This window comes from Diadema antillarum, unplaced genomic scaffold (assembly GCF_040938485.1).
Source record: "Diadema antillarum isolate AM-2024a unplaced genomic scaffold, OU_Dant_1.0 scf00000025, whole genome shotgun sequence".
Lineage (NCBI taxonomy): Eukaryota > Metazoa > Echinodermata > Echinoidea > Diadematoida > Diadematidae > Diadema > Diadema antillarum.
Window position 1 is genome coordinate 2,745,507 of NW_027270914.1, and position 21,430 is coordinate 2,766,936.

Sequence of the window (21,430 nt, forward strand, 5' to 3'; positions counted from 1 at the left end):
ACCAAATATGGTTAGTCTTCGGACTCTTTATTTGGTGTTTTTTAATAAAACCGAAATTGAATTGAATTGAATGAAAGTTTTGTATCCCGGAGACATTGATTTATCTACAGCCCACATTATAACTCATATTGCAAATGATTAAATATAATAATTATTATATTTGCATATTGCTCTTAAATGCTGAGAAACTACAGTGTATTTTAAGTTATCTAACAGTGCTTTACACTATAATGAAAGAAAAATAACTTGATTCAATTACTGAGCAAAAATAAAGTTTTGAGATGTTTCTTAGAAACCTCCAAACAAGGAGACAGACGAATTACTGTATACGCTATATATTTCGCGTGGGTTTTGTTTTCGCGAATTTCGCGAGTCGGGAGCTATTCGCGAAATTAACAACACGCGAAAATATTACCTTCCAAAATGAATCCCTTGCCTTGATGATACGAACATTTCAGTATTATAGAATGGGTAGCGAGAATCCTGCGATCTGATTGGTCGAGAGCTATGTGTTCATTTTTACTGGCCGCACGCTGAGTCACAGTGGTAAACATGTTATCGCGCACTTAGCAAGAGTACGCGTACTTGTAACAAAGGTTCGCGCACTAAAGCAAGCGTTCGCGCACTCAGCTTGGCCATGCATCCAGTAAAAACTTATGCATGGCTGGCCATGCATCCAGTAAAAACGGTGCGTACGGGTATGCATGCCCTTTACGGAAAGCCAAAAGGAAATGCATCCAGTAATTTTGTCATCGGGTAACACGATAGAAAACTGGGTTTTTGACAAGAAAATTACCCATTCTATAAATCAAATGACGCACATGTCTTTTCGTGCGTCAGTCGGAATATAGTGTGCATGCGGTAACTATGGAATTTAGCCTAAACCCACTCGGCTTCGCCTCGTGGGTTAAGCATTCCATAGTTACCTTATGCACACAATTCCGACTGACGCACTCAGACCTGTGCGTCATTTGTATACTAGTATACCATGTCACGGCTTACCGAACAGACCATACTGGCTCAGCTTGTTTACGTTTACGCACGTCCACGTCTACTTACGAATACTGTAGAGAGCCAATCCATTATCGCAAGGGGACCACTCGTCAGAAATCTAGCGCGATGGACTTAACCACTTCAAAAATGTTGAATTCTAACTTACTAGTTCGCAGAGCTTGGTAAGTTTTTTCATGCAGTGTATAACTAGTATCATTCTTATTTGCTAGTAAGTTGAAAATTCACACTTTCTTTGCCACTTCATATTTTCTCTGGTCCCCCAATCGCGAATTTAACCACTCGCGAAAGTGTGTGACAGCGGCAATTCGCGAAAATTTATGTACGCGAAAATTATAGCGTATACAGTAATCTTGGAAGCTCCTTCCATAGTCTAAGTAGGAGCGCATTGGCACCAGCTGTGGTGTACTTCTGAGGAGTATGGAGCAGGGTTCTTTACGTAATAGAATGCAGACCAGAATGCACAGACTGATGTGGAAAGATGAGAAAGTTAATGTGTTCTGGAGCATTGCTTTGGATACGCATGCATGTTGGGAATATGGGGGGGGGGGGAAATTATTGAGAATATTTATGGAGACAGGAAATGGCTTGTAAAATGTACAAAGCTTAACTATTGTGCTTAATGGAGACAGCATTTTGTCATATTCTTTGACAGGATTGAAACATTGGAAGAATTATGCAAGAAGAAAAAATTTTGGTCCTATCTGAAGAGACACAATCTAGTGTATCAGGGTCAAAGATACTGATTGCTAAAAGGTCTGTCAAACCTTACATTTGTTGAAGTGAACATTTAATCAAGGTGGTTTATATCACCGCATTTCAAAACCAGTCATTGGTATACGATGTACAACTAAGAGATTATGTCATCATGGAATGAATGTGATTCTCAATGGACAAGCCCAATGTAATGAATAAACACAATGCAGTTCAGAGAAAAGGAGAGATACCAATAGACACCACTTTTGACACTGCTCTCTTTCTTTTCACCTATAAAACTACATGGGGATCTTCCAATTTGCACCTAAGGGCCAATTTATTCTCTCTGTCTCAGGTGTCGCCATGCCGACAATTGTTGAGATCACCGATGATGTGAAGGCTGAGGAGCAGTCGCCGGTGTTTGTCACCGAGGTTGGCAGTGAAGCGGAACCTCCCGGTACCAAAAGCACCAAGCCTGCCAAGGCATTGCCTACAGATGGTACCACCGGTGAGGGAGATGAACCGCAGTCAACTCAAGTGGAGCCTTCAATCAGCAAAGAGCAAGAAGACACCTCCCTTGTAAAGGTCAGTTGCTTTTCGAGCAGACCATAGAAATCTAGACCTGTTTTATGATTATATTTCCACTGTTTACAGGGATATGATATTAAAGGCATAATTTACCATTTACACATGAAACAAAAACCCAACATTAGTGCTTTAAAATAGTTTTAAAATGTGAGTTAGTGATGGAAACAACCGATACACTGTAAAAATTTGAATCCTAATAATCGATGTTAAGTGTTGTTAAATACACAAAATGTGAACAATAGTCATAATGAAAAAAAAAATTCCAGACTAGTACCATCTACAGTTACAGTTTAAAGAGAAAAATACTGATATCTCCTTACAGTTTAGGATTTTTTGCAGAAATGTTATATGGTATGATGTTTTGTGATACAACAGACCTACACATATGCATCAAATGTGATATCTTGAACATTTTTAAATCACTGCTCCCAAAGGTAAATAGGACCTTTAAATTCAGGGAAATCAACTATTTCTATAGACATCTGCCCAAGTATACTCAAGACTAGTCTTAAACAGATGAATAACCTTTTGTATAGTAGGAGGAGGAGGAGAAGAGGAAGACGGGGTAAGATGAGAAAAGAATGGATGATAATTAAGGAGGAGAAGCTGAGTTCTATGGAAAGAATTGTGTGCTATGGCTGTTTGATATTGTCAGTTTTTTTTTTCTTGACAAGAAGGGGGATGATAGAAAAAAAGGCAATGATTACGAGGAAAAACCACCTTTGAACTTGATAGATATGTATTTTTTTTTCTGTAGGAGGAGGAAGAGGAGGAGAAGATAGAGGATGTTGGAGAAGAACCAAGCTCCAAGGAGAGAGACAGAAAGGAGGACGAGGAGAAGGACACCGACTCCAAGAAAGCTGAGGATGATGATAAATATCCCAGGTAAGTTTATAGGCAAGCTATGTCGTGCTACTGCATTGTACTTATAACTTCTTGTAGGGATTCACGAGTGCAGAGCGGCCAACTCTTACTCTTTTGCAGTATTTTGCTATGTCTTTTTACCAAAACATACAGCAGATTTCATGGAAAATACTGTTTTTTTCCTAAGTATGTTCCTGCACATATCTCCTGCAGGAAAAGCACAAATGCCATTTTCCATAAAAAGAATATGCCTTTTCAGCCTGTAGAATAGATACTACCATGATGTCTACAAGGTTAGCATCTCTGGTAATGAAGTCAGTCATTCATTTAGCAATGGGTAGTACTGTAAAACACGATCTATTCGCGGCATGAAAATTTCGCGAATTGGAGCCGACGACCTTTCTCGCAGCATGAAATTTTCGCGAATTGCTACTGATGTCCAATGCACATTGTGTAGGCAAGAACTTTCGCGTGCATTTTAATTTCGTGAATGTTGGCACTCGCGAAATTTGCAAAATTGCACGCAAACATTCCTCATTTTACAGTAACTGATTATTCTTTCACAACTTTAGTCATTCATTCAGTTATGCATGCATTCATTCATTCAATCATTCATTTCATTGATTCATATATGTAGTTGTTTTATTTAGTTGTTCACTCAGCCATGCAGTCAGTCGGTCAGTCAGTCATTTGGTCAGTGATTGAGTCAATCAGCCAGATACTATTTCATTCATTCTGTGTATCACTTACAGATTTCATCATTCATTCATTCATTCATTCATTCATTTGTTCATTCTTTCATTTATTCACTCTGTCAGTCGATTCAATAATTTTAGTGGTGGTGATTCCTGTAATCAGCACTTTTTTCCTCTGTTTTTTCCTCCTCCAGAATGACAGAGAAAGCCCTCATGGATATCTGCAAGCAGCACAAGCTCTACCGAACCCCAGAACTCAATGATGTCCTTTACTTGCACTACAGGGGTAAGTGCCTTTGGATGTCTGTGAAGTTAATGGTATACTAGGTTCTGTGTTTGCTGCTCTATCTTTGTCTATCTATATGGCTAAAATAACACCTGTGAAAAGATTGGGTTAGACCTGCTTTGAGGGTCTTGGTGAAACCCCTTTCCCATCTTTCTCTTTCATACCTTTATGTATTAACTTCCCTTATCCGTCTGCAGCGAGAGCCGTGACAAGTCTTAATATATATCTTATCTCTTGCCCGCTTTCTCCTATGTATTTTGTCCCACTAGGCTACACTCGCATCGAAGGCCTAGCCAAGTACACCGGGCTGAAGGCACTGTACCTGGAGTGCAACGGTTTCCGTAAGATTGAGAACCTGGAACACCAGACAGAGCTGCGGTGCCTGTACATCCAGCAGAATTTCATCTCCCGGATCAGCAACCTTGAGCAGCTGGAGAAACTGGACACCCTCAATGTCTCCAACAACCAGATCAGCAGGATAGAGAACATCGGTGAGTGTTCAAATTCATTAAATTCTTGAGATGTTTTCATTTCAACTGATTGACAAATTGCCCTACATCCACATGAATAAACAGTGAATTGATCAGTGTTTTAGTAGTAGCCATGATCAAAAATCATGGGCGTACATGCTCGAGCAGGATTAGAACCTACGACCTCCTGATCACCGGACAGGCGTCATCTCCACCAAGCTGTCGCCCGACAGCAAGTGTTGGTTCTAATTCTTACAGCATGCAGCGGGTACCACGGTACTGCGTAATTATTCAAACTCATGAAGTTCTTCCATTGAGATTTACGTCGATGTAGGGCAATTTGTCAATCAGTTGTGATCGGTGAGCGTCTTTGTCGGGATGGTGATGCCATTGACCCCATTTTTGACAAGAGATGTAAAGAATGGAAGATTTGATTTCCTCAGTGTGGTGTATGTATGTTACATACAAAATGCTGTTTGCTATTTCACTCTTTTCCTTTGTTTATCCCTTTGTTGTTCCTAATCTTGTTTGATGTTGCCTCCCTATTCATCCTTATCCTTCACAGGTTGCCCCCATAGTCCTCAGGATCATTACTGACCCTCCTCTGCCTTTTGTCTGTCCACCCTCCTGCTTAAATCCCCCTCCCTTTACCTGTTGGGCTCCTTGCCCATGACCTCCAACCCTTACCATTTGTTTTCTTTGTTCTGTGTCCCTAGCCTGTCCTTGACTGTTCTTGTTGTGTGTAGTCCATATATGTGATTGCTTTCCCTGCCTGTTTGTCATTTTGCCTCTGACAAAGATTCTGCCAGGATCAAAAGCTCAGGTCCCTTTTGACTCCATCTTGCTCCATTGGCTCGCCACTATTGGATAAAAAAGCAGTTTTCTTTTTTTGCTACATTTTGCTACATTTTGCTATTGAACATACTTTTCCCAAGGATATCAGTCCTGTTAGAACGATCCTGCAATGCACAGTAAAATGTCTGCATTTGAATATTATTTTGAATTTCTTCCTTTAGTTGGAAAAAACATAAACAGCATAATTTTAGTGAAACTGAAAGGATATCTGTATTGCTACAGTCAAAAAAATGTAGGAGAGGATTTCAACACACCTTCATTTCACGCTGCTATGTGCTGTTAATCAATTGAGTTGAAAGTCCATGGTGTCATCTATGTGAAACAAATATACAAAATACACTGAGCTCTGTGCTGTAGCCCATTCCTTCATGGTGAATTGTGTATTGGAAGTTGAGAGGTCTTTCAGTAGAGTTGTATAAAATGGATTGTGTAATGGGCACAACATTTCAGATACTGATAGATGGAACCCATGAGAGCTTGTTTTTCAGGCTTTTTTTTTAAAGAGTTAAACAGTGTCTGTAATCCTTTCTGCTCATTGGCCTGCCTGAAACCATAGAAAAGCTGTTTCTTGGTCTGTAACCCGTTTTTTTGCTATAACACGCATTTCCCATAGACACCTGGCCGAGTATTCTCCGGGACTCATCCTCAACGGGTGAACCCCTTCCTGTCTATATGTACATGTAGCTTGCCTTTAACTACATAAATGTTATTTTAGGGACTAAAAGAGTTAAACAGATTTTTGAACCCCTTCCCATCCATCTAGCATGCCTGCCCAAGTTGAACACACTCCAGATCGCCCACAACAGACTGACATCGGCCGATGACCTCGCCGAACTGGCGCGCTGCCCCAACCTCAGTGTCGTTGACCTCTCGCACAACCGCATCAACGACCCCAAGGTGGTGGAGGTGTTTGCAGCCATGCCCACGCTGGTGAGTCAATCACAAATTGTTTCACATCAAGGGAAAGATGATTATTCTTCTTTGCCCTTTGGTGACATTTATGTCATTTCTTTATTTGTCCAAGTTATATGTAAAAACAGGGCACAGAAATATGGTTTTGTCACATGTTCACAATGGAAACATCTGAACAACATATACAAGAAGAAGAAGAAAAAAAAAAAGACCAAAAAAAAAAGAAGAGAAAAACCTCAAAGCTTGGCAAGTTGTGGCCAAGGAGTGCATGGCAGGGTAAACTGTTATTTGATCCTCAATGTCTGTTTGTGTTTTCTTTCTGCCAGCGAGTGCTGAATCTGATGGACAACCCAGTCATCAAGGAGATCAAGAATTACCGCAAGACTCTCATCAGAGACATTGTAAGTTTGGGTTTTAATATTCATATTTTCACACATTTGTTAGTTTAGTTTATTTTCGAGCTTAGTGATATTCACACTGAAGCCGTTACCCAATTATTGGATGTGCATCGAGTTGTTAAAAACATGTCGGGACAATTACCCCCCAAGGGCAGTTACCGCCCGGGTAAATACTGGCTAGTGATAAGTTTAGAGTAAAGATTAGGGTTAGGGTTAGGTTTAGGGTTAAGAGTGTGGGTTAGGCTTAGGGTCAGGGGAAGGGCCCGGGATAATTGTCCGGGGGTAATTGCCCTCGACCCATTAATAATTCCATGAAGCAAAATGCTGACTCTCATCAGAGACATTGTTAGTTTGGGTTTATTTGTTTGTTTTTTGTCGGTTTGTTTAGTTTCTAGCTTAGAGGTGCTGCCACCACTGCGACACAAAATCAACCATAGGCATTCTAGTCCTCCCAAATGTACACAGACCTTCATGTAGATTGCAGAATGCTGTCATGAGTGTTTTTTTTTTTTTAATCCCTCTCTTTGTTCATGTTGGTTTGGTTTCATTATCGTCAATGTCCAATCCCACTGGTGACGTGCTCTCGAAGGTGTGTGGACACAAAACTTCAAGCCATTTATTAAATGCAAAATTGAATGTCACAAGTCTTACATTTTTTTTCGTGCAAAATGAAATCTAAACCATACCTGTTAGTTCTTATGACAGATTCATCTACTTTAATCTTTATGTTAGCAGAATGCATTGTAGATTTTAATACAGTAGTCTTGGTCAATACTTTTCTGCAATAAGATAGCAATCATTGTCTGATCAAAACGTCAGATTTGTTTCCATATTCTCACAGACTTTTTCTCTTTGTCTTTTTTCGTAATGTTTGTAATCCACATAGAAAAATTTGACGTACCTGGACGACCGGCCAGTGTTTCCCAAGGAGCGAGCCTGCACACTAGCATGGTGAGATAGCTAACTCTTTTCCCCCTAATATCCCCACCCCCTCCCTCTCTGGAACCCAGAAACCTGAAATACGAGAATGAAAAAGACACCACATATTCCATAAAACCAGAAATGCCCTTCATTAACAAATTAGTGAATGTACTTTCAAGTATGTTTTTGCCAGATCCAGTCCAAGGCTCCGTGGGCTTCATTCTCTTAATATTCTCCATATTAAGTATGGTGGGCTCCTGTTATAACAAAGTCCTCAGGACCAGCATTATATTGTTATATCGAAATTTCGTTATATAACCACACAAATAAACAATGTAAATATAGAGCGGATAATGTTGTGGTCTGAATTTTTACTTTGTTTATACCGCAGTTTTGTTTTAACCGTGTTCCTTATAAGGGAAGTGCACTGTACCGATTTTGTTATGGCAATTTCTGGTAAAGTATCAATAAAATGTATTAATATGACCTTTTTTTTTAAAAATCCAGGTGGAAAGGAGGTCGTGAGGCTGAGAAAGCTGAGAGGGATAGGTGGATTAACAATGAAAGACAGAAGATCATGGATAGCGTCAATGGTGAGACAGCATCCGTTCATTGAGGACAGTGAGCTGCTTCAATAGTTTTACTTTAATGATGTGGTTTTACCCGTCTATTTTTCTCTCCCAAATTGATTTAATGCTCTTTGGGGAATTCCCATGGATTTATCACCATAGTTGTCATATTTTTCAAATGCTTTGGCTGATTTCTTTCATTATTTGCTGTGGTATCTCCAAATTGATTTGCTGCTAGGAATTGCTACTTTTTTATTACTTTTGATTCATTGGTGTCATCGTCGGCATTCAAAGTTCATTTTTCCACTCTGTGGGGTTGGACGATTTACTGCAAAAAGTGGAAATTTTTGCACAAGTAATTTTTCACGCACAGCCGTGTGTGAGAGAAATTTTGCTTGTTTTTGATTTCGCAAATGGTCGCAGCAATTGAGCGAACACTTCCAATAACTTACCGCTGCCACTGGTTTGCATTACGACAGTAAATTCACTTATGTTTCAGGACCAGAAAATGTAAAGACAACTACTAAAAACAGGCAGCTATACACCTACAATATACCTACCTTGAAATCACCAATATAAAATACTATTACATATGACAAGCAAAAAATTTGCATGCTTTCATTTTCATGCTACTCTCATGTTGCATGAAACTTGCAAAAAATCTCTGCCATTACAATATTTCTTTGATTGCTGTTCTCCAAAATTTCCTGTTAGTTGGATCTTCGTTGATGAGGCCAGATGTTCTATCACCTCTCCAACAGTTTCCTTTCATGCTTTGCAGATCTTCTATAGAAGTTTTCTGCTCACTACTGCGCTGAATTTCCCAGTAGCCAGCAGACAACCTCTTGTGCAAGACCCTGCAAAATATAGAAGGAAACTGTCTCCAACAATAGACACAAATGGTTATTCTATTCCCCCTTCCCCATCACAGCTCTTGCAGAGATCAGGAACAGGAACATTAAGAAGCGGGAGGAGAGGGAGCGGAGGGAGAGGGAAGAGGTGAGTTAATGGAGCATTCCAGACGACTTTCATAATTTCACAATCATGTAGCACATAAATCAACAGCTCCATGTATAGATTTGTGGAATCTATTGTGGTCCAATAGAGAAACCAATTCTCAGAAAAATCTTCAACAAATTACACTGAATTGTGTTGATGACATAGAGCCTCGCATATTTCAGAAATGTAGCAGTGTAATTCCATTGCAATGCCACTTGCTTAGCAAGTACGCCTGTGCAGAATATATGCGTGCCTTCTTCTTTTGTTCTGCTTCCTTGAGCTCCAACTCATGCATTCTTACGGTGAGGCTGCCTTGTCATCATCCTTGTTTATTGTGATTTGTTATAAATTTTGAAAACATTCTTATTCCTCATCCCGATCACTATAAATTCTGAAACTCTGTATTCGGTATAACTAATTTATAGTTGTTCAAATGTAAAAGTCTGAAAATCACCCGGAGGTCTCCTTTAAAGGACAAGTCCACCTTCATATAGAATACATGTGGATTGATTGAATGCAGCAATATTAGTAGAACACATCATTGAAAGTTGGGGGGAAATCGGACAATCCGTTCAAAAGTTATGAATTTTTAAATTATCTGTGCAGTCAGTCCTGGATGAGAAGACTACTACAGTATATGATGTCACATGCATAGATCCATGTATTAAAGGAACATATGAAAAGAGAATTTCACAAAATTTTATTTCTTTAAAAAAGTGCACATTTCCCTGACTTGTCACTGATGTATGTTAAAGGTAATATTAATTCCCCTGTCTTCTAAAAGAGGCAAGTCAAGCATTCTTTTATTATGCAAGAAAAGTGAAAATAGGTTGAATTTTCTTTATTTCTAGATATTGTTTGACGCATGTGACGTCACAAGCTCTTGAGCACTCCTGAAGTGCTCCGAACTCTGTATAAATAGTCGCCATTGTTTAGAGTGCTCCGGAGGTGGAATGTGGTGCGCGCTGTGCATAACAATTTGTATGTTAGAAGTTTCCGCACACTTGAAGGTCGCCATGACAGTTATGCCCCTCTCAGCCACTTTGTTAGTGGTCTCAGTGGGCAGTCATTTTCTGTATGAACAGACTCAGAGGGGTGTAAGTTCAAACTCTTCAGGAGGGCTCCTGGCCCCACTTTGCGTATAAATGGGGTATTAGATTGATTCACGAACTCTTTCCCTTGTAGAATGGAGGCGACCTCCCGAAGAAGGTTGAGATTCCGGACCCGGAGACCTTCATCCACCACCCTCCGGAGGATGAACACCTCTTTACTTTCAATGTGGAGAAACCTCCGACAGGCCAGGAAGGTAAGACATGGGTCAAAGGTCACCATACAAATCTTGGGGGCCAAAATTCATGAAGGTAGTTTTATTCAAATTCATGAAATTCTTCTTTCGATTTGTCTTTTTATTGTAACTGATTAACAAATTTGTTAATCAGTTGCAATAAAAAAGGTAGTTTTAATTAAATCTATGGTTTGAATTTAGTCTGTGAACTAAAACAAGCTCGAGATAAGAGTACCTTGAAGATGGGACTATCAAAGTGTGTTTACTATAAGATGTCTGTTAGTGTATAATGCGTCATATGCAAATTTTCATTTTTGCCAGCAAACTTTGGAAAATCCATGAACTAGATTTAAACTGCCATAATGAATTTGGATCACCGAGTCGCAAAGGCATTTGTATTCTTCAATATGTGTGCAGTGAATGAAAACTGTTAGGGTAGTAGAAGTATGATTAGCGGCATTGTTTTCAAGTGTTCTCGTAAACCCTAATGCACACTATGTCATTATCTCAACATTGATATACTGTTTTATTCATATTTTTAAACTATCATTCGTTGCATTTCACAGCGCCACCGACCAAGACTGAGCCCTCGTGGTCAGACGAGAGAGAGCCGGACGACATGGAAAAGATAGACATTGACGTGAGTATACCGTTGGCTCTCTATCCTACACTTGTCCTTCTGCATGATGGTAAATACTGCCATCTGGAGATGTTGATCTAAAATTCGATTGTATTTCCAAGATACTGTATACGCCATATACTTAGCAAGTCTAATGTTTTGCAAATCGGGACTCTCCATTAATTTCCCGTGTGGTTAAATTCACGATCATGGAGTATAGTACTGAATGGAGAGATGTACAATGGATGCATGTTCGTCACATTCATGTTCAGATCAGAGTCAATATTTTTGCTTGTCTTTGAATTTGTGAATAGCACCTGACTAGCAAAATTCATGAAAATAGAAAGTTTGCAAAATGTTCCATGTATGCAGTAGTGTTGGAGATGAGAGCAGAAAAAAACAATAACCCAAAAATACCCAAACAAACCCTATGCTAAACAGAGCAAGACGACAGATACAAAAAGACATGTGCGTGGTGTCATCACATTCAGTGAATGGGGTTCAGATTACGTCCCTTGGAAAAGAAATATCAATATTACTTTATAGGCAGCAATTATCAACTTTGGAGTTGGTGGAAGATGAAGACTTTATGATATAAGTTTCTAAGTCTTTTTTTATTTGCTTGATTTCATTTTATTAATCAACTTTTTATGATTATGCCATTCACTTCACCCTTTCTATCCCTTTTATCTCTCTCTATCTCTCACCCCTCTATCTCTTACCCCCATATCTCTCACCCCTTCTCTATTTCTCATCCCCTTACTCTCTTACCCCCCCCTCTCTCACCCCCCTCTCTATCTCTCACCCCTCTATCTCTTACCCCCCATATCTCTCCCCCCTTCTCTATCTCTCATCCCCTAACTCTCTTACCCCCCCTCTCTCTCACCCCCTCTCTATCTCTCACCCCCTCTATCTCTTACCCCCATATCTCTTACCCCCTCTCTATCTCTCACCTCCTCTATCTCTTACCACATATCTCTCACCCCTTCTCTATCTCTCATCCCCTAACTCTCTTACCCCCCCATCTCTCTCACCCCCTCTCTATCTCTCACCCCCTCTCTATCTCTCACCCCCTCTATCTCTTACCCCCATATCTCTTACCCCCTCTCTATCTCTCACCTCCTCTATCTCTTATCCCATATCTCTCACCCCTTCTCTATCTCTCATCCCCTAACTCTCTTACCCCCCCCCCCCTCTCTCACCCCCTCTCTATCTCTCACCCCTTCTCTATCTCTCATTCCCTTACTCTCTTACCCCCCCCCCCTCTCTCACCACTTCTCTATCTCTCATCCCTTTACTCTCTTACCCCCCCTCTCTCTCACCCCCTCTATCTCACCCCCTCTCTCTCACCTCCTCTATCCTTTACCCCCATATCTCTCACCCCCTCTCTATCTCTCACCTTGTCTATCTCTTACCCCCATATCTCTCACCCCTTCTCTATCTCTCATCCCCTAACTCTCTCACCCCCTCTCTATCTCTCACCCCCTCTCTATCTCTCACCCCCTCTGTCTCTTACCCCCATATCTCTCACCCCTTCTCTATCTCGCATCCCCTTACTCTCTTACCCCCCCCCTCTCTAACCCCCCCACCCTCTCTCTCTCACCCCCTCTATCTCTTACCCCCATATCTCTCACCCCCTCTCTAACTCTCACCTCCTCTATCTCTTACCCCCATATCTCTCACCCCTTCTCTATCTCGCATCCCCTTACTCTCTTACCCCCCCCTCTCTCTCACCCCCTCTCTCTCTTACCCCCATATCTCTCACCCCCTCTCTAACTCTCACCTCCTCTATCTCTTACCCCCATATCTCTCACCCCTTCTCTATCTCGCATCCCCTTACTCTCTTACCCCCCCCCCTCTCACCCCCCACCCTCTCTCTCTCACCCCCTCTATCTCTTACCCCCATATCTCTCACCCCTTCTCTATCTCGCATCCCCTTACTCTCTTACCCCCCCCCCCTCTCTCTCACCCCCCCCCCCCCACCCTCTCTCTCTCACCCCCTCTATCTCTTACCCCCATATCTCTCACCCCCTCTCTAACTCTCACCTCCTCTATCTCTTACCCCCATATCTCTCACCCCTTCTCTATCTCGCATCCCCTTACTCTCTTACCCCCCCCCCCTCTCTCTCACCCCCTCTATCTCTTACCCCATATCTCTCACCCCCTCTCTAACTCTCACCTCCTCTATCTCTTACCCCCATATCTCTCACCCCTTCTCTATCTCGCATCCCCTTACTCTCTTACCCCCCCCCCCCTCTCTCACCCCCTCTATCTCTTACCCCCATATCTCTCACCCCCTCTCTAACTCTCACCTCCTCTATCTCTTACCCCAATATCTCTCACCCCTTCTCTATCTCGCATCCCCTTACTCTCTTACCCCCCCCCCCTCTCACCCCCCACCCTCTCTCTCTCACCCCCTCTATCTCTTACCCCCCATATCTCTCACCCCCTCTCTAACTCTCACCTCCTCTATCTCTTACCCCCATATCTCTCACCCCTTCTCTATCTCGCATCCCCTTACTCTCTTACCCCCCCCCCACCCCTCTCTATCTCTCACCCCCTCTATCTCTTACCCCCCATATCTCTCACCCCTTCTCTATCTTTCATCCCCTAACTCTCTTACCCCCTCCCATCTCTCACCCCCGCTCTCTCTCAACTTTCTCTCTATCTCTCACCCCCCTCTCTCTCTTACCCCCTCTCTCTCTCATCTGTCCTCCCACCACAGGACCTGCCTGATCTTGAGGAGATTGATGAGGATGAGATGGCAGAGTTATGGGCCACACCCTCCTCCAAGGTAAGACTACCATAAAGATAGCATTGAGTGTGGTTAGGCTTTACAGTGTGCATTTTTGTGCATTGCTTCAATATAATGGCCTGTGTTCACAAAGATGGTTTAAAGGGATGGTATAGTATTGGTGGAGATGAAGATTGGGATTTTATCTTTTTGCGAGATGCCAAGAAACCACCTGTGAAATAGAATAAAGAATACCATTCTGATAAGAATTTAAAGTTTGTTTTATGAAAATCGGTTTTGGAATGGCTGAGACATCCAAAAACAAAGTATAAAACTAGAGAGGGGCCGTCAAAGGCGGCAGACCCACGCCTTGTACAAAGTCGGGGTAAACATAATGTGCATTCGGTCATCTACCAGAATTCGGTCACTTAATTGCCAGTGTGTTTTATCACCAGCCAGTGAGTTCTACCAAAGATCGTACACTGAAGTGTACGATCTTTGGTTCTACAGTCACATCACACGCAAATCACATCATTTCACATACGGTAACACTCATTCACAGCAGGAAAGTCCTAGTCTCCTCCACTCAAATCCATCGAAAATCCCAAATACCACCGTCAAAAGTGCAGAATCAGAACTTTTCCAAGCGCGCGCGAATTAAGTCCAGTTTTAAGAGTATACTAGTATTGTCTACGCGACGGGTCGCCGAAAAAGCGCTAAAAATTGAGAAATACGCCGTTTTCTTGCGGGATATTTTGCTCATAGCAAGCCGAGAGTGTGATGATATCAAAGGTCGTATGAGTGTACGATCTTTGATGGTATCCAAAAAAGCGCAAAAGAAAAACAAAATTTACGTACTCCCTAGGCAATTACCCCTATGATTAGTGTCTACGGAAATTATTCAATGCAAGGGTTGAATGCAAATGTCTACTGCACCAGTATTCGGTCACCAACAAGCGCCGCAACGTCCCCGATGCAATTTTGCACCAACAGTGTAGAGCGCGATGCATTTTCAGCGGCCTTGCACACGCATTGACATTGAGTGCGCATATCGTGCAGTGTAACTGACCGAGCAAATGCTCCTCCAACGAAAAAAACAATCAATGTTAATTTGAAAAATCATCAAAATACGGGCCAGTTTGTGACGACGGAGAACGAACTTTCATAAATCTAGAAGGACATAGTCCCTCAAATAGGCCTTAACGTAAATTTCGGAATTCTTACGAACATTTGAGCAGGGAAGTCGGATCGTTTGGGAGTTTATGTGTTTGTATGGTAGCGGAAAATCGCAAAGTGAGAAACGGGAAATTTTCGGAGTGGTCACTATATCATGGGGTCAAAACTTCAAGGTAACACAGAATTTGCAAGGGTCAACCGATTATCACCAAAATCTAATCGATTCTTTCTTGCCATTATCCAAACATCCCCTGAACATTTCGTGCAAATCCGTTTACCCGTTCTCTTGTTATCTTGTACACAAACAAACAAACAAACAAACAAACAAACAAACAAACAAACAAACAAACAAACAAACAAACAAATCCGTTTACCCGTTCTCTTGTTATCTTGTACACAAACAAACAAACAAACAAACAAACAAACAAACAAACAAACAAACAAACAAACAAACAAACATACGGAACCCTTTACATAACCCCCTGCCGATTTTCATCGGCGTGGGTAATGATCGTATTGAAAGGTGGTTCCCACCTTTTATTTGGATCACTCTGTTTTGGATATCTCGGCCATTTCAAAGCCAATTTTCATCAAATAAATGTTGAATTCCTCTTGAAATTACATGCTCTTTCATATTCTATGGTTTATACAAATTTGTTGTGCGCATATGCGCTTGATAGATTGCCCGCCTCCAAGTTATGTGGCTTCTATCAAGATAGCAGTGAGTGTGGTTAGGTATTGCAGCATGTGTGTCTGCATTACATCAACATAATGACCCATATTCACAAAGATGATTTAAATTTAGTCCATAGTTTATGCGAATTTCTTGTGCATAAGTGCACGTGACAGATTGCATACACTAACAGACATCCAATAATAACCACAAGTTAATGCATGCATGTGAAAGTTTTGCCTATTTCACACTTACTTCAGTCCATGGAGTAGATTTAAACCTTAGTTTTGATTTAGACCATCTTCATGAATACAGGCCAGTGAACATAACCTAAGAAGCTGCTTAGTTTTTGAGGTTTGAGTTGGCTGTATGAATAAAGTAAAATCAGCCAACCTGATAGGGTGGAGTTTCAGTAAAATCGCCATTGAATAGATATATTGTTTCGTAGAACATTAAGTTCCCTTTGTTTTCACAGAACAATGATGATGCTTGTGACCTTATTATGCAAATTACATGAGGTCATTATCTAATACCTCTGAACCATTGGTCTCTGAGTAGAACTTGTTTGGTGTATGACTTTAGTAGCAACTACGGCCACAGCTCTCCTATCCAAGTCATCACTGTGAAGACTTCAAGATGATTGAAGGAACTGCCTGTGATATAGCCCAAACTTGTCAGGTGTTTTTTGGCTTTTGTGTATGTTTTTGTCGATTTTGTTTTCTTTTTTCTTTTTTTACAAAATATCTACACATGTACAGGAGCCCAAGGCATCAACACTTTTGGTTTCCATAGTAACCAACAACTGAAGATCTTGTAGTGAAGGTCCAGACCTGTAAAGATCGATGATAACACTTGAAGACTTGTAGTTATCAATTTCTTCATTTTTTTTTATTGAAGATATCAAATGTCTTGTACTGTTATTTCTTTTTTTACTAAGTGTTTGATATCTTTTTCTTGTTGATTGATTCTCCAGTGAAATGACTTTCAATAAGCATTTTGTGGACTTAATTCAGTAACAAAAGTAATGCACATTTCACATACAATTTTGCTGAAGATAAAATATTGCAGATCTCGTAGTACAGTACAAAACATGTAGTATGATATAAATCGGATTATTGCTTATAAAACAAATATTCTTATGCCCAAAGTATAACTCTTTTCGGAATTATTGTCATCTAAAAATGTTTGAAGAATGATGTGATGGGGTATTTTGTAAAAACTGAATGTCAAATCTGGATGGCTAAAATGACATACAATGTAGAATCCAGAACACATTAGCTATGTGAGTTCACACTTGATGCTTTGCTCTTTCAGAAGACATTGATCGAAGACATCACTCCCGCCAAGGAGGCTGTCGTCATGGCAACGGATGACAGGGAGCCAAAGCCGTCGAGAGGCGGAGGCATGCTGATAGAGGAGCTGGACACGATGCAGATCGAAGATAGCGGACAGAAAGGAGCGGGGGATGCTATGGAGTCTTCAAAACAAACACTGATCGAGGAGATCTCACTTGATAGTGACAAACAGGTAGATTATTTCTCTAATACCGGAGTCTTCTCCAATTGTTGTACATGAACAGTTCAAAGATTTCCAACTTGGGGCAATACCAGGAGCTGTGCTGAAGTGGGCTAAATCTTTTCGTTCTCTGTAGAAAACTCAAAAGTTGTTTTACTCAAACCTGTTTGAATCATTAACACTTTATTCAGTTATATGTCTCAGATAGTTCAAGTCTCAAAGAAAGTATTGCCCAGCGTACTGTAAGGGATTTACTGAAATATGTGATTGATTAATTCCAGTATTCATGTATTCCTTTCACTCAAGGTTTTGGCTTGTCTTTTTTTCAAATGCCTCCTTGTCTGAGTGTACGCAAATGATGCCTTGACATGACTGTGTTCACACTAAACATGCGTTATGAATTGATTGGACTGTGTTCAGATTGATATCTGGAAAAAAAAGTAATATTTGCTATTTGTGCCTTTCCTCTGTTTCATTATGTTTTGATTTTGTGATCTTATGAAGTGAGGAAAACTAGACATGAAACTTTTCAATACATTATATCATTTGTTTTGATGACATGTACTTACAGATGCTTTGGTAACACTCAACATTCTGTGTCTCTCCAATCCATGATATTTTTAGCGGCCGTCAAGTACTACTGAGGACAGTAACTTCCAACGGCAGAAGGCAGAGTTCGCTGATCTGGAGACGAGGTTGCCACGCAGCTGGCAGATCCTGGAGGAGTTTGAGGGGCGTGCCGGGGAGAAACCATCTGGGGACGAGGTTGCTTCAGCAAGCTGCAGCAAGCCACTTGTGCAGGAGATTGACACTGGGGAGGAGGTTGACAGCGAGAGCAGACCAGTGGAGGAAGGCAGGGAGGAGGAGCTAACGGCTGAACAAGGTGAGATGCAAGTTTATTTCGTCTCATACAGTTCGCCCCGACGTTCCTTATGCAAGTCTGAGAATGTTTATAAAGCTTAAACCCCATTGAAGAACAGATCTATCATGTAGATAGATCTGAAATGGGCAATCCACCGTTACATATATTGTTATCATTGTCACATGTCCATTTGTTTTCACAACTCTCATTGTGTTTTGATATTTCACCCATGATTCTCGTTTCAAATATGTAATGTTCAACACTGTTTATATTTGATATGATTTTACTGTTTCAGAAATGAAGCAAACAACAAACAACAAACAAAACCTAGCCTAGAAATTTAAGTACATTCAATACTTATTACTAGGGGGTAAATAATATCCTATATTATTGGGTTATCGTATACAGTAGTCATGACGCTCTTTGAAGAATTTCTCGTTTCCTGATGTGACCTGAACTAAAAAAGTCTTTTCTGGCAATATTTTCTTGGTTTTGTGATGCAAGGTCCACCTTTTCACCAACACTTTAGCCTTATGAAATAGACTTCTTTTAAAAGAAATATCAATATAAAAATAGAATTTTGAAAAAGTGTAAAAAGAAATACCAATAAAAACAGAAACAGCTCCATTTCATGTTCGAGTTGATTTAAACAAAAACCAAGAAAAAAAAAAGCCAATAAGTCAAATTGACTGACAAATTCTCTTGAGATTGAAATTTTAAAGGGGATGGCTAGTAACTGATCAGTGGGAATCAGTGGGAATGCTGGGGGATGATTGTTCCAATCCTTGTGTGATTCATTTAAGAGTACATTATATATCTATTGTTTTGTGAAAATTATTTGCTTCAGAATGGTCTCATATTCAAGTAATGTGCTGTTCAATGTTTCCAGGTTAGCATGCCTGTACAGTGTCGGGGCGATCGTTCACGGCCCGTTTACGATCGCCCCAACACTGTACAGTCATGCTAACCTGGAAACATTAAACTGCACATTACTTGAATATCAATGAGACCATTCTGAAGCAAATAATTTCCACACAACAATAGATATATACTGTACTCTTAAATGAATCCCACAAGGATTGGAACAATCATCCCCCAGCATTCCCACTGACTCCCACTGATCAGTTACTAGCCATCCCCTTTAAGCAAGAATGTAATGTAATGTAAAAGTTGCTTGTGTTAAAAAACAAAACACACTGTGATAACAGTCACAGTCATGTACATTTATGCAAATTAGATCATGTGATGATGTTATGCAGACAGGTAACCTCGTTTATGGCCCTACTCAACAACCATGCCCTTCAGCATTTGCCTACAGTTGTTTGAACAAATTCACTAATTTAAAGGACAAGTTCACCTTCATAAACATAAGGATTGAGAGAATGTAGCAATATTAGTAGAACACATCATTGAAAGTTTGAGAAAAATTGGACAATCCGTTCAAAAGTTACGAATTTTTGAAGTTTTTGTGCAGTAATCACTGGATGAGAAGACTACTGCAGTGTGTGAATAACTTAGATGTCACATGCGTACAACAATATAAGGAAAATATAAAGAGAATTTCACAAAATGTCATCTTTTGCAAAAAGTACACATTCCCCCGACTCGTTACCGACAAATGTTATGGGTAATATTATTCCCCCTGCCTTTAGAAAGAGTCAAGTCAAGTGCTCATTTATTATGCGAAAAAAGTGAAAATATGTTGAATTTTCTTTACATTTTCTTTATACTGTTGTATGCATATGACTCACAAGCTGTAGTAGTCTCCTCATCCAGCGGTTCCAACACAAAAATTTTAAAAATTCATAACTTTTGCATCGATTGTCCAATTTTCCTCAAACTTTCACTGATGTGTTCTACTAATATTGTTGCATTCTCTCAATCCTTATGTTTATGAAGGTGAACTTGTCCTTTAAGTACTGGTACACGTTTTACAAACTTGGCACATATTCATCAATGTTCATTACCACTTTGATTATGGCATCACATGCTTCAAGTACACATGTACTCCAAACCCTGGCACAGATTTTACTAAGCATGTGATTTCAGTGGAAACTATATAATGAATGCAGTGTCTCTGTTTATTGGCTATTTCAGTGTGTAATATGAAATCACTATTCCCCACACACTGGAGGCTATAGGTTTATTTTGTAGTTACTTTCGGCAATTAAAAGCCTTTGAAAAGCATCCAAACCTCTGTTGAGACTTTTCATGTTACTAAACTCAAACTTGTGGATGATGTGTAGGGTTTTAGAGGAGTTCATCCTTCTTGGTGAATCGTTGGCAAAACATGGTTGAGATGGAATTTCAGGTTTCTAACTTTTTTTTGGTGAAATAATAAGAAACCTCTTATGAAATATGAAAGAGAATACAAGTCTCAGAGAAATGCAAAGTTTATTTTGATGAAAATGGATTTTGAAATGGCTGAGATGTCAAAAACAAGGTGATCTCAATAAGAGGTGGGACCCACCCTTTACAGGGGTGGATCCAGGAATTCTGTAAAGGGGAGGCATCTTTACAAAATCAAAGGGTGTGCCTGGTGCGCCCCCCTCTGGATCTGCCACTGCTTTATTAGGATTGCTTTGTTTTACTAGGGTACCTTGTGGTGCATTATATGATGATTCTTGACCTCTTTGTTTTGAACTGCCACCATCTTGAATGTCCCTCCTGATTTCTCTGTTTGTTTGTTTGTTTGTTTGTTTGTTTGTTTTGTGCACTGCAGCCCGGCAGAAGGAGATAGAGCAGAAAATCTGGGAGCTAGCTTCGTCAGCGGGATCCACGGTGGACCGCCACGAGACGGGGAGTCTGAACAGCGAACTCATGAGAACATTGAGGGCTAAGTACCAGGGGATGGGACCCTAGTATAGGGGGCTTTGGAGGGAGGAGGGGGTTAGGGTTAGGTAGGTGGGTGGGTTTGATTGGCCGGTATGAGTGCCTTGTCACACAAGTGTGTAGTGGACGAGGATGATGTACATACATCATATAGACTGGTGACTTTGGGCTGGCCCCACTATGTGTGTGTGGGGATGGGGGTATTCCTTTTATATCTGTGTGGCCCCGCCCACTTGTGAGAAGTGTGTGGTGTCAGGAGGGGGGGGGGGGGGGGGGGGGGGGGGGGGGGGCTACACTGTGGTACTGTGGATAAAACTCTGGACACATAGACGGTAGATCAGAGGTTCAAATCCACTCTGGTGTGTGAAAAGAAGACCTTTGGTATTGCGGATGAAGCACTGGATGTGTAGACAGTAGATCAGCGGTTCTTTATCCAGCCCTGTGTGCATAGGGAAGCACTTCGGTATTAT

The 21,430-nt window shown here is 40.8% G+C and overlaps 1 protein-coding gene across 1 annotated transcript; it reads left to right on the plus strand.

Moving 5' to 3' along the window:
• The first annotated feature begins 2,070 nt into the window (after positions 1 to 2,070).
• On the plus strand, positions 2,071 to 20,990 carry LOC139733475 (uncharacterized). The gene is made up of 15 exons (XM_071644293.1): positions 2,071 to 2,292; positions 3,053 to 3,180; positions 4,049 to 4,140; positions 4,410 to 4,631; positions 6,229 to 6,395; positions 6,704 to 6,778; positions 7,662 to 7,726; positions 8,204 to 8,289; positions 9,197 to 9,264; positions 10,450 to 10,570; positions 11,116 to 11,189; positions 13,894 to 13,962; positions 17,066 to 17,278; positions 17,891 to 18,149; positions 20,851 to 20,990. Exons 1-15 carry the CDS (start codon positions 2,071 to 2,073, stop codon positions 20,988 to 20,990), a joined length of 2,001 nt encoding a protein of 666 aa, XP_071500394.1.
• Positions 20,991 to 21,430: the final 440 nt, after the last annotated feature.